This window comes from Leucoraja erinacea, chromosome 24 (genome assembly GCF_028641065.1).
Source record: "Leucoraja erinacea ecotype New England chromosome 24, Leri_hhj_1, whole genome shotgun sequence".
In the NCBI taxonomy this organism is placed as follows: Eukaryota; Metazoa; Chordata; class Chondrichthyes; order Rajiformes; family Rajidae; genus Leucoraja; species Leucoraja erinaceus.
In genome coordinates this window covers 31,840,499-31,854,530 of record NC_073400.1, presented here as the reverse complement: position 1 = coordinate 31,854,530, position 14,032 = coordinate 31,840,499, and the positions used below count along the sequence as shown (strand labels likewise).

General features: G+C 52.7%; 1 protein-coding gene across 1 annotated transcript; it reads left to right on the top strand.

Moving 5' to 3' along the window:
- The first annotated feature begins 1,040 nt into the window (after positions 1 to 1,040).
- LOC129708994 (acidic mammalian chitinase-like) lies at positions 1,041 to 14,032 on the top strand. The gene is made up of 11 exons (XM_055655123.1): positions 1,041 to 1,117; positions 1,691 to 1,758; positions 1,871 to 2,072; positions 4,584 to 4,640; positions 4,881 to 5,046; positions 5,306 to 5,430; positions 6,427 to 6,550; positions 7,784 to 7,966; positions 10,177 to 10,293; positions 10,794 to 10,932; positions 11,580 to 14,032. Exons 1-11 carry the CDS (start codon positions 1,041 to 1,043, stop codon positions 11,783 to 11,785), a joined length of 1,464 nt encoding a protein of 487 aa, XP_055511098.1. The 3' UTR covers positions 11,786 to 14,032.

Below are 14,032 nucleotides of genomic sequence, written 5' to 3'. Positions count from 1 at the left end.
CGGTACTAGTGTAGCTGGGACATGTTGGCCAGTGTGAGCAAGTTGGGCCGAAGGGCCTGTTTCTACTCTGTATCACTTCATGAGTCTAAGAAAAATGTTCTCAAACCCAAAATGTAGGTGAATACATGTTCTCCAGAGATGCTGCCTGACCCGCTGAGTTACCCCAGCACTTTTGTCTATCTTTGGTGTAAACGAGCATCTGCAGTTCCTTCCTACACAAATTTAATATATATTGAGCAAGGTTTACTGGGACTTAAGGATAAGGGGGAAATCCTTTAAAACCGAGATGAGAAGAACTTTTTTCACACAGAGAGTGGTGAATCTCTGGAACTCTCTGCCACAGAGGGTAGTTGAGGCCAGTTCATTGGGTATATTTAAGAGGGAGTTAGATGTGGCCCTTGTGGCTATGGGGATCAGGGGGTATGGAGAGAAGGCAGGTACGGGATACTGAGTTGGATGATCAGCCATGATCATACTGAATGGCGGTGCAGGCTCGAAGGGCCGAATGGCCTACTCCTGCACCTAATTTCTATGTTTCTATGTTTCTATGACCCTGATGGGCAACCATTTCACACAGAGGGTGGTGGGTCTATGGAACGAGATGCCAGAGGAGGTAGTAGAGGCAGATACAATAACATTAATGAGACACTTGGACAAATACATGGGTAGGAAAGGTTTAGATGGATCTGGGCTAAACGTTGGCAGGGGATTAGCCCAGTTGGGGCACCGTGGATGGCATGGACGAATTGGGCCGAAGGGCCTGTTTCCGTGCTGTCTGACTCCATGACTCAAAAAGTCCAGTAAAAAGTCCACCCAGCCTTTGAAGGTTCTGGATTATTTTTCTTTGAAAGAAAACATGAGGTTTCAATGAAGGTCAAGTTTCCACGTGAGATTGGAGATATTTATCAAGATAAGGTCGACAATACAATAATCAAGACAAATACTTGCGTATGTTGGATTGTAAATAACAAAGGTTTGGTTGATGACTTTTCCAAAGCCACAAGACCCTGGTCACACAACGCTATTAATAACTAGTGATAATGGCCGTATATAAAGGGGGCGGCTGGGCTTACACCACTCACTCTCTGCAAGATGGCCAAGCTAATAATCTGTGCAGGTGAGCTGGTGTTCCATGTAGATGCCTGTGTAGACCATTGGATGTTTGCTAAAAGGTTCAATGAGTGATTTGGACAAAGATTTGGGCCAGAAATGCTGCTCCTGTCAGATCTTGGGAACCAACAAGTAAAACAGGGGGTTTGGGGTGTGGCACGGTGGCGCAGCGGTAGAGTTGCTGCCTCACAGCGCCAGAGACCCGGGTTCCATCCCGACTACGGGTGCTGGCTGTATGGAGTTTGTACGTTCTCCTGTTCCTGTGTTATACTGTTGCATGTTCTGTGTTGCATGTTCTATGTGCCAATGTTCCATGTTCTATGTTCCTATGTTCCATGTTCCATGTTCCATGTTGTAAACCTGCATTTTCGGGATGAATCTGATGGTATTTCTGGACAGCTGTGAAGGTCAAGTCAATGGATATTGTTCAGGTGGACACTGACAGGTTCACGATTAGTGCGGGTTATGGGCGGAGGGCAGGAGAATGGGGTTGAGAGGGAAAGATAGATCAGCCATGATTGAATGGCGGAGTAAACTGGATGGGCCGAATGGCCAGATTGTGCTGCTATAATGTATGAAGGCATGAACTGACTCTGTGCTCTGTGTTCTGTGTTCCAGCGGTGGTGTTACTGGCCTGCCTGCAGATGGGTGAGTCTTTGTGCATTTACAGCTTGGCTTGGCTTGGCTTGGCTTTGCTTTGTGTGTGAGTGCCACAGAGTTATTGCCCTGACCATCCCCTGTCTGTCTCTCTCTTCCCCAGGCTCTGCCTACAGGCTGGTGTGTTACTTTGCCAACTGGGCCCAGTACAGACCAGGGGCGGCGATGTACGTGCCTGATGACATTGACCCCTGTATGTGCACCCACCTCATCTATGCCTTTGCTGTCATGAGCAACAACAAGATCGTCAAGTACGAATGGAACGACGTGACTCTCTACCACTCGTTCAACGCGCTCAAGTCCAGGTACCGTGCCCTGCTGTTCAAACACACCAGTCGCCAATGTTTTTAGGGCGGAACTGCAGATGCTGGTTTAAACTGAAGACACACACAAAACGCTGGAGTAACTCAGCGGGACAGGCAGCGTCTCTGGAGAGAAGGAATGGTTGACGTTTCAAGAAGGGTCGCCACCCGAAACTCCTTCTCTCCAGAGACGCTGCCTGTCCCGCTGAGTTACTCCAGCATTTTGTGTCTACCTTCAGTGTTCAATGTTTAGCGCAGGAAGGGACTGCTGGTTTAAGCTTCTCACAGAACGCCACAGGAGATCCTTCTTCCCTGTGGCTATCAAACTGTACAACTCCTCCTCCTTCTGTCGTGGGTTAGACTGAGACTGACACCCCCTCCCCCCCCTCCCCAATCCTTTCCACTTGTCACTTTAATTTCATGTTTCATATATATTGTGTGTTTACGACTTGGCACATTAATTTAATAAAGTTCTATCGTATTAGTATTGTATTGTAAGCTAGAGATAGACCCAAAAAGCTACAGTAACTCAGCGGGTCAGGCAGCATCTCTGGATAAAAGGAATAGGTGTTGTTTCGGGTTGAAGGATCTCGACGTGGAATGTCACCTATTCTTTTACACCATCTCTCTCTCCCCTCCCTGTATCTCTTTCTCTCTTTCTCTCTCTCCAAGACAGAGTAGCCCGCTGAGTTACTCCAGCTTTTTGCATGTATCGTTAGTTTAGTTCAGTTTAGTTTAGACATACAGCGTGGAAACAGGCCCTTCGGCGCACCGAGTCCGTGCTGACCAGCGATCCCCGCACGCTAACACTATCCTACACACGCACTGGGGACAATTTACATTTACACCAAGCCAAATAACCTACAAACCAGCACGCCTTTGGAGTGTGGGAGGAAACCGAAGATCTTGGAGGAAACCCACACAGGTCACGGGGAGAACGGACAAACTCCGTACAGACAGCGCCCGTAGTCAGGATCAAACCCGGGTCCCTGGCCCTGTGAGGCAGCAACTCTACCGCTGCGCCACCCTGTCACCCCATGGTGCTCTTAATGCCACACGCACACACAGTGACATTCTTCCGTTATTGTCACGTGTAGCGAGGTGCGGTGAAAAACTCTGCAACACAGTGAATGTCTCGCGGTTCTGTAGTCAGCCCTGAGACCAACTGCCTCATAACGTCAGAGACACCGTTCTCATGTCAACAAACTCAATGCCTGGTTTTCGAAATGACTGTGGTCACCGTACATAATAGTGAAAACATTCTCAGCCTTCCCACACAATGACTCTGCACAAAGGACAATCGAATTTAGATAAATTACGTTCGATGTTTTTCCATCTCATTCCCATTCTCAAACGTGGTTTGTGTTTTCCCTGGAACGCCAGTGGTTCAGGGGTGACCTGATAGAAGTGTGTAAGGAGCATTATGGGTGGCACGGTGGCTCAGCGGCTCACAGCGCCAGAGACGCAGGTTCGATCCTGACCTCGGGAGTTTGCACGTTCCACCCCCGTGACCGCGTGGGTTTTCTCCGGGTGCTCCGGGTTTCCCCCCCACATCCCAGAGACGTGCGGGTTTGTCGGTTAATCGCCCCCATTGTAAATTGCCCCCTAGTGCAGAGAGTGGATGAGAAAGTGGGATAACATAGAATTGGTGTGAACGGGTGATCGATGGTCGGCAAATTGCCCTTAGCGTGTATGTGAGTCACACGCACACACGCTCACACACACTCACACTCATACACTAACACACACACACACTCACACACTCACACACACACACTCACACTCACACACGCTCACACACACTCACACACACACACATACACTAACATTCACTCACTCACACACACTCACATTCACGCACACCCTCACACTCACACACACACACACACACTCACTCACACACACACACACACACACACTCACTCACACACACACACACGCACACACACTCACACACTCACACACACTCACACACACACACACACACACACTCACACACACACACCCACACTCACACACACACACTCACTCACACACACACACGTGTAGGCGAGTGATAGAATGTGGGGAGGGGGAGATAAAGAGAGAGAGTGTGCGTGTGAGGGACACAGACAAAGAGAGAGGGATGAAGAGAGGGAGGGAGAAGAGAGAGGGGATAATGAAGGCTACAGAGAAAGACTGAGAGACAAAGGAAGAGGGAGAAAGAGTGAAAGGGGGAGAGAGAGACACACACACACAAAGGGGGGAGTGAGAAAGAGGGAGATGGAAACAGAGAAGAGAGATAGAGGGGGGGAGATGGAGAGGTCTCAGATGGGGGTGGGAGAGAGGGGGGTACAGTGAGAAGGGGGGAGAGGGGAGATGGGAGAGAGAGAGATATGGTCACTGGAGGAGCCACAGTTGTGGAAGAAGGAACAGCCTCCTCCGTTCACCGGGACGTGAGGAATTCCCGGGATGGGGACGGGGATATTTTAATTTCACCAACGATTCTCCAACAATCTGTTTAATTTTCAACAGGAACAAGAACCTGAAGACACTTCTGTCAGTGGGGAGATGGAACTTTGGAACGTCGCAGTGAGTGGGGGTGGGGGGGGGGGGGGGGGGGGGGTGGAGGGGGGGGGGGCGGGGGGGGGGAGTGGGGGGGGGGGGGGGGTAAGTGGGGGGGGGGGGGTGGAGTGGGGGGGGGGGGGGGGGGGTAAGTGGGGGGGGGGGGGATCCACTTTTGGGAGACGGGAGCCAGTGGGGAGAGTGGGTCAGTCACTGACCAGCCGTTACCCCCCCTCCCTCTCTCTCGCTCCCTCCCTCCCTCTCCAGGTTCAGTGCCATGGTGGCCACACCAGGTAACAGACACACCTTCATCCAGTCCGTCATCACCTTCCTGCGGGAATACGGCTTCGATGGGCTGGACATTGACTGGGAATATCCGGGGTCCAGAGGCAGTCCGTCCCAGGACAAACACCTCTTCACAGTCCTGGCCCAGGTGAGAACGGGACACCCAGACTCACACACACAGTCACTCACACACTCACTGACACACACACACACTCACACACACAACACACACACACACACACACACACACACACACACACACACACACACACTGACACACACACACACACACACACCCTACCACACACACACAACACACACACACACACACACACACACACACACACACACACACACACACACACACACACACACACACACTATTCTGTGACCCCGCTGTATTACAGGAGATGATGGCAGCATTCGAGGCGGAGGGGAAGAGCTCGGGCCGGTCCCGGCTTCTGCTCTCGGCCGCCGTGGCCGCCGGCCGACCCACCATCCAGGCGGCCTACGAGATCCCCCAGCTGGGAAAGTGAGTGGGGGGGGGGGGGGGGTGGAGGGAATGGAAAGGGGCCATTGGGGAGAGTGGAGGGGAGGAGGGGCCTGACAGGAGGGTAGGTGGGTGATAGGAAAGGGAAGGGAGGGGTAGGTAGTGGAGGGGAACATTGGTGTGGAGGGAGGGGGCGGGGTGGGGAAGGGCATTGAGGGAGGGGGCGGATGGGGATGATTGGGGTGGAGGGGCATGCATGGCGAGAGGGGAGGGGCAATGAGAGAGGAGCAAGGGGAGAATGGGATGGGAAGGGGGGGGGAGAGGGGAGGGGAGGGAGAGAGGGTTGAGGGAGGAGGCCCTGGGGTGTGGGGATAATTGTGTACAGGGGAGTATCAATGGGTCAAGGGGAGTAACCAGCGCTGATGAGCCAGTACTGATCACACGGGGAGATCTATCTGTGATGGTGTTGCCAACTGTCCCGTATTAGCCGGGACATCCCGTATATTGGGGCTAAATTGGTTTGCCCCGTACGGGACCGCCCTTGTCCCGTATTTGACCGCTACTGCTCGGGTCGAGGGGACTGTCAGGTCGTCCGGCCCCCGCCTCACCCGTCCCGACGTAGTGCAGCCCGTGGAGTGCAGCAGCAGCGCCTCGCCCGTGGCCCCGTCGGTCGGTCGGTCGGCAGCCCGGCCAGCTGTCCGACCTTCGGACCTTCGCTTACAGCCGACACCACCACCACCCCTCCCTCTCACGGCCGACCATCGGTTCACGCGTTGGACGGGGCGCCGGACTTTGCGCGCGGTCCCCGGGCCAAAACTCCTCAGCTGGCCCGCCGGCCGGCTGGGCTTTGTGTGTAGTCCAGCACCCGGGGCCAACTCATCATTCACCCAGCCACGGCCAAGTCGGACAATGAATTGCCGCCGTTATTTTGACTATTTGGGAGCGAGACAGTTGGCCGCCCTAGTCTGTGTATCCCCCCTCTCTCTCCCTGTACCTCGACCCATGTGACGATAAACTAGAACTGAACTCCGCTTGCAGAACGCTGGACTTCTTCAACGTGATGACCTACGATTTCTACGGCTCGTGGAACCCCTTCACCGGGGAGAACAGCCCGCTGTACGCACTGCCCGCTGCCCGCGGCAACAACAAGTACTTCAACATGGTTGGTGTTGGCCGCTGGCACGCTCACCTCCTGACCAGGGGGAGGGGGGGAGGGGATCGTAGACCAGACACGTTGACCGTCCCGTCTCCGCCTCCCTCCCCCATCCCCCATCGCCCCCCCCCACACATCCCGGTGACACCGATCCCGAGTCGGCATTCCCATATCCCGGGAATATTCTGCCCCGGAGACACTCGTGGCTGGGAAGAGAATTCCCACATCTCCGAGACACTTATTCCAGGGAACATTTTCCCAACATCCCCAGAGATGATCAGCTTTCCCTAATTCACAAGGTTCACAACTCCTAGTGGCACAATTAGTCGATTCGGCCCATCAAGTCTACTCCGCCATTCATTCATGGCTGATCTATCTCTCCCTCCCAACCCCATTCTCCTGCCTTCTCCCCGTAACCCCTGACACCCGTGCTGATCAACAATCTATCCATCTCTGCCTTAAAAATATCCACTGACTTGTGGTCTCCACAGCCGTCTTTGGCAATGAATCCCACAGATTCACCACCCTCTGACTAAAGAAATTCTTCCTCATCTTCATAAATGAACATCCTTTAATTCTGAGGCTACGACCTCTGGTCCTAGACTCTCCCACTAGTGGAAAAATCCTCTCCACATCCACTCGATCCAGGCTTTTCACTATTCGGTAAGTTCCAATGAGGTCCCCCCTCATTATTCTAAACTCCAGCAGAGTACAGGCCCAGTGCCGACAAACACACATCATAGGTTCCCACATCCCGGAGATATTCATCCCTGGGACAACATTCCCACATTCCAGAGATTTGCGTCCCTGTGTTTCCATATTCTCAAGATATTCAGCACTGGGACAATATTCCCACATCCTTGAGATGTCGTGGTATCCATACCTGGGACAATGTTTCCACCCAGTGTAGATTCCTATCCCTGGACTGTCGATCCCACATCCCGGAGATATCCATCCCCAGGACAACATTCCCACATCCTGGAGATATTAATTCCTAGGATAACATTCCCACATCCTGGAGATATCCATCACTAGGACAACATTCCCACATCCTGGAGATATTATTCCCTGGGACAAAGTTCCAACATGGCGTAGACTCCCACCTTGCTCCGGCGTTCCTCACGGTGGGATAGGGCTGGGGTGGGCGAGGCGCTGGCGAGACGGTGGGGTTTGACCCCGGCAAGGGGCGGGCGGGTGTTGCGGGCAGTGCGGGCTCTCAGACGCTTCTCTCCCTCTCGCCAGGACTACACCATCAAATACTGGATGGAGAGCGGGGCTCCGGCGGCCAAGATCAACGTGGGGTTGGCGGCCTACGGTCGATCCTTCACCCTCAGCACCAGCAACACGGCGGTGGGAGCTCCATCCACCGGACTAGGCCCCGAGGGTCACTACACGCAGGAGGCCGGATTCATGGCCTACTTCGAGGTACCTGTCCCTCCCCCCCTTCACCCCTCCCCCAACACTCACCCCTCCCCCAACACTCACCCCACCCCACCCCCCCGCAACCCTCACCACACCTGCTGTCTTTGTGGAGCTTGCACGTTTCTCCCCGTGACCGCGGGGGCTTTCTCCGGGTGCTCCGGTTTCCTCCCAAAGACCTGCAGGTTGGTGGGTTAAATGTCCCTAATGTATATGATATAACTGATGTATTGCTGGTCGGCAGGGACTTGATGGGCTGAAGGGCCTGTTTCCACGCTGTACTACAAAATTAAACGGAAAAAAACAGGTGCAGGAACAGGTATAGGACGGGTTTAGAGGGATTTGGGCCAAACACGGACAGGTGGGACCAGTGTACATGGGCATCTTAGTCGGCAGGGGCAAGTTGGGCTGAAGGGCCTGTTTCCATCTGCTACGACTCTATGATTAAAATGTTCAACACATTAATAACCACAACACAAATGCTAAAACCCTGAAGTACTTAGTGCAACCAACGGTGGCGCAGTGGTAGAGATGCTATCTCACAGTGACAGAGGCTCAGGTGCTGTCTGTGTGGAGTTTGCACGTTCTCCCCGTGACCGCTCCTGTTTCCTCCCACATTCTAAAGACGTGCGGGTTTGTAGGTGAATCGGCCCTGTATAAGTTGCCCCCTAGAGTGTAGGGAGTGGATGAGAAAGTGGGATAAGGTAGAACTAGTGTGAGTGGGTGATCGGTGCTCGGCATGGACTCGGTGGGCCGAAGGGCCTGTTTCCATGCTGTATCTCTGCGCTACATTAAACAGTAGATGTACGTGCAGAGTTGAGGTGAGTCGGGCAGCGATCAGGAGCTCGATAGATGAGGCAGCCATGTTGGTTCAGTCATGTCCCTGTTTCCCACAAACCTCAGACTGATGCATCCAGCTGCTGCTAAACTCACCCAGATGTGGCCCTCACGCTCCACCAGATGTTGCTGCCAGATGTGGACCTGCCCCTGGGTGAAGGAATCCTGGCCCAAGCCCTTCCTTTGCCTTCAACACATCTCTCTGCTCAGTCCCAGAGTTCCAGATGAGGTTTCATCATGTAGTTTACTGTAGTTTAGAGATACAGCACGGAAACAGGCCCTTCAGCCCAACGACTGCATGCCGGCCAGCAATCCCCACACACTCACACTATCCTGCACACACTAGGGTCAATTTACAATGATACCAGATCAATTAACCTCTAAACATGCACGTCTTTGGGGTGTGGGAGGAAACCAGAGATCTCGGGGAAAACCCACGCAGGTCACGGGGAGAACGTGCAAACTCCGTACAGACAGCACCCGTAGTCGGGATGGAACCCTTGTCTCTGGCGCTGTGAGGCAGCAACTCTACCGCTGTGCCACACTGCACCCTTTGATGTAGATGGAATTTTCTTTGTACTAATTGGCTTTAGTTTGGTGAATTTGAGAACTTTCCTGGTTGAATGTGTTTTATCTGCATTGATTTTTCATTGTTTTTGACGACTTCTGAACGTTAATGACATCCAGCAACATTCAAGGTTTCCACAGGGTTGACAGTCAGCTGAACGGTGGGGTGTGGTTTAACCAGATGGTGACGTTTTTATTCAACATTTCTGTTCCCGACCCTGTTCTCAGTTGAGTTTAGTTTATTGTCACGTGTACCGAGGTACAGTGAAAAGCTTTTGTTGCGTGCTGTCCAGTCAGAAGAAAGACATGATCACAATCGAGCCGTCCACAGTGTACAGATACATGGTATGGGAATAACATTTAGTGCAAGGTAAAGCCAGCAAAGTCCGATCAAGGATAGTCCGAGTGTCACCAATGAGGTAGATGGGAGGTCAGGACCGCTCTCTAGTTGTGGTAGGATGGTTCAGTTGCCTGATAACAGCCGGGAAGAAACTGTCCCTGAATCTGGAGGTGTGTGTGCGTTCGTTTTCACACTCCTGTACCTCTTGCCCGATGGGAGAGGGGAGAAGAGGGAGTGACCGGGGGTGAGACTGGTCCTTGATGATACTGCTGGCCTTGCCGAGGCAGCGTGAGGTGTAGATGGAGGCGATGGAAGGGATGGTGCCGTTGGAGTAGAGGTTTAACAGCGGGGAGCGATTGTGATGTGTGATTACACACCCACATCTACGGTGTCGTGTACAGAGTCTCTGGGCTTGGCCACCATCTTGTCAACGGCCCTGGCCTCCACCACCAACATCTCCTTCTCTCCACAGATCTGCCTCTTCCTCAATGGTGCCACACAGAAATGGGACGCGCCACAGATGGTTCCCTACGCCTACAAGGGCAGGGACTGGGTCGGGTACGATAACCCAAAGAGTTTTGAAAACAAGGTGCGTTCTTGTTTCTGCTTTAGATCCGTGATCCACACACTTTCCTCCACACATAATGTCATCAGTTCTAGCAGCACAATTAGGCCATTCGGCCCATCAAGTCTACTCCGCCATTCAATCACGGCTGATCTATCTCTCCCTCCTAACCCCACTCTCCTGCCTTCTCCCCATAACCCCTGACGCCCAAACTAATCAAGAATCTATCTGTCTCTGCCTTACAAATAAACACTGACTTGGCCTCCACAGCCGTCTGTGGCAAAGAATCCCACAGATTCACCGCCCTCTGATGAAATAAATTCCTCCTCATCTCCTTCCGAAAGGAACGTCCTTGAATTCTGAGGCTGTGCCCTCTGATCCTAGACTCTCCCACTAGTGGAAACATCCTCTCCACATCCACTCTATCCAGGCCTATCACATTATTGATTACGTTTCTATGAGGTCCCCCCTCATGTTTCTAAGACACGGTGACGATGACTGATGTTGGATCTCCGCCCCTGCAGATCGATTGGCTGAAAAAGACCGGCATTGGAGGGGCCATGGTGTGGACCCTGTCCCTGGACGACTTCAGCGGCACCTTCTGTCACCAGGGCCGGTACCCCCTCATCAGCAAACTGCACACGGGTCTCGGCATCAACCCAGGTAACCCCCCCCCTCCTCCTCCCCCTCCTCATCCCCTCCTCCCCCCCCCCCTCTTCCCACATCACATCACCTCCCTCCTCTCCCCCCCACATCACCCCCTCCCCCCCCCACATCACCCTCTCCCCCTCCCCCCTCCCCCCCCCCCACATCACCCCCTCCCCTCTCCCTCTCCCCGTGATGTGGCAATTCAGGTAACCCACTCACCCCCTCCGAACATTATCCCCCTCCTCCCCCCCTCCCCCCCACATCACTCACCTCCCCTCTCCACTCCTACCCCCCCCCCCCCCCCATCATCCCCCCCCACTCCTCCTCCCCTTTCCCATGGCGTGGCAACCCAGGTAAACCCCCCACTCCGTCTCATCCCCCCTCCTCTGCCCCTCCCCTCTCCACCATCCCCCCTTCCCCCTCCCTTCATCTCCCCCATTTCCCCCTCCCACTCCCCCATCACCAAAGTACACACGGGGTCTCGGCATCAACCCAGGTAACCCCCCCCCCTCCCCCCCCCCCCCCCCCCCAATCCCTCCACCAACCACCCTCCACCCCGTCCCTTCTCTCCAGAGATGCTGCCTGTGTCGCTGAGTCACTGCAGCATCTTGGGTGTGAATCAGCATGTGCGGACCCTCGCTGCAACAGGTTGTACTTTGCAGGTTGTGTGGCGGTCCCACTCCCCACCAAGGCCCCCACCAAGAGCCCGGGGAACCTGGAGTACTGTGTGGGCAAGTCGAACGGCTTCCACGCGGACCCGACCAACAAGAACTACTACTATCAGTGTGTGAACGGCAAGACCTACCTGCAGAAGTGTGACACCGGCCTCATCTTTGACACGTCGTGCAACTGTTGTAACTGGGCGTAAGCAGGTCAGTACACTCTGGCCATCGACACGTAGAGCAGCGCGGAAACAGGCTCTCCGGCCCAACTCGCCCAAGATGCCCCATCTACACTAATACAGTTTGGCCCACATCCCCCTAAACCAATCCTATCCCTTCCCGCTGACTGGTTAGCTCGCAACAAAAGCTTTTCACTGTACATCAGTGTAAAATGTATGAATGAAAGAATGAATACGTTTATATTCACATACATGGAATTTGCCTTGGTGCTCCGCCCACAAGTGACAACATGACATGCAGTGACAGTTAGGAATGACACATAAAACATTAAACAGTAATAATAAAACATTGTTGATTAAATATGTGAATTAAATAAAATACCAGAGCAAAAGGAAGCTACAGATTTTTGGTTATTGAGTCGAGCTACTGCTCAGTACACGTGAGAATAAACTAATCTAAACCATGCACCCGTCCACAAGTTAAATTATAAATTAGACCGAAGTAGGTTTCTGACTGTAAACATCACCCATCCTTTTTCTCCAGAGATGCTGCCTGTCCCGCTGTGTCTATCTTTGTTATAAATCTGCAACTGCAGTTCCTTCCTACACGTATTTTAAACATTGGGATAGTCCCCACCCCAACTACCTCCTCCGGCAGCTCGTTCCATACACCCACCACCCTCTGTATGAGAGAGTTGCCCATCAGGTTCCTAATAAATCTTTTCCCCTCTCCCCTTAAACCCATGTTCTCTGGTTCTCGATTCCCCTACTCAGGGTAAAAGACTGTTCACACACCCTATTACTCGGCTTGTACTCGCTAGAATTTAGAAGATTGAGGGGGGATCTTATAGAAACTTACAAAATTCTTAAGGGGTTGGACAGGCTAGATGCAAGAAGATTATTCCTGATGTTGGGGAAGTCCAGAACAAGGGGTCACAGTTTAAGGATAAGGGGGAAATCTTTTAGGACCGAGATGAAAAGATCATTTTTTACACAGAGAGTGGTGAATCTGTGGAATTCTGCCACAGAAGGTAGTTGAGGCCAGTTCATTGGCTATATTTAAGAGGGAGTTAGATATGGCCCTTGTGGCTAAAGGGATCAGGGGGTATGGAGAGAAGGCGGGTACAGGATACTGAGTTGGATGATCAGCCATGATCATATTGAATGGCGGTGCAGGCTCGATGGGCCGAATGGCCTACTCCTGCACATATTTTCTATGTTTCTATGTTTCTATTCCCCTCGTGAATTTATACACATGTATAGGATCACTCTCAGCCTCCTGCGCTCCAAGGAATAAAATCCTAGCCTGCCCAACCTCTCCTTATAGGACCAGTGACCCTGACCACGGGTGCTGTCTGTACGGAGTTTGCACGTTCTCCCCATGACCTGTGTGGGTTTTCTCCAGTACTCCAGTTTCCTCCCACACTCTAAAGACGTGCAGGTTTGTAGATTAATTGGCTTTGGTAAAATTGTAAATTGTCCCCAGTGTGTGTAGGATAGTGCTAGTGTGCGGGGATCGCTGGTCAGCGCGGACTCGATGGGCCGAAGGGCCTGTTTGCTCTAAAGTCTAAACTGCGAACTAAACGCTGGCACCCTCTCTGTCCTGATCTGTCAACACCTCTACCTCCTTAGAAGGGTTCGGAGGTTCAGCATGTCCCCTACAACTCTCACCAACTTCTACAGATGCACCACAAAAAGCATTTTATCGCGATGCATCACAGCAAGGTTTGGGAACAGCTCCATTCGAGACCGCAAGAAATTGCAGCAAATTGTGGACGCAGCCCAGACCATCACACACACACAAACCAACCTCCCTTCCATCGACCATCTACACCTCACGCTGCCTCGGCAAGGCCAGCAGCATCATCAAGGACCAGTCTCACCCCCGGCCGTTCCCTCTTCTCCCCTCTACCATCAGGCAAGAGGTACAGAAGTGTGAAAACGCACACGTCCAGATTCAGGGACAGTTTCTTCCCGGCTGTTATCAGGCAACTGAACCATCCTACCACAACCAGAGAGCGGTGCTGAACTACTATCTACCTCATTGGTGACCCTCGGACTATCCTTGATCGGACTTTGCTGGCTTTACCTTGCACTAAACGTTATTCCCTTATCATGTATCTGTACACTGTGAACGGATCGATTGTAATCATGTATTGTCTTTCCGCTGACTGGTTAGCACGCAACAAAAGCTTTTCACTGTACCTCGGTACACGTGACAATAAACTAAACTGAACTGTTTTACCTGCAGCGGAGACTGAAGCAGCGATGTTC

Bases quoted from the DNA above. Each gene is read 5' to 3' on its own strand.
- LOC129708994 (XM_055655123.1), top strand. From the start codon at position 1,041: ATGGCCGTATATAAAGGGGGCGGCTGGGCTTACACCACTCACTCTCTG. The intron at 1,118-1,690 runs GTGAGCTGGTGT...TAATGTATGAAG, and splicing joins CAAGCTAATAATCTGTGCAG to GCATGAACTGACTCTGTGCT. The intron at 7,967-10,176 runs GTACCTGTCCCT...TTCTCTCCACAG, and splicing joins GATTCATGGCCTACTTCGAG to ATCTGCCTCTTCCTCAATGG.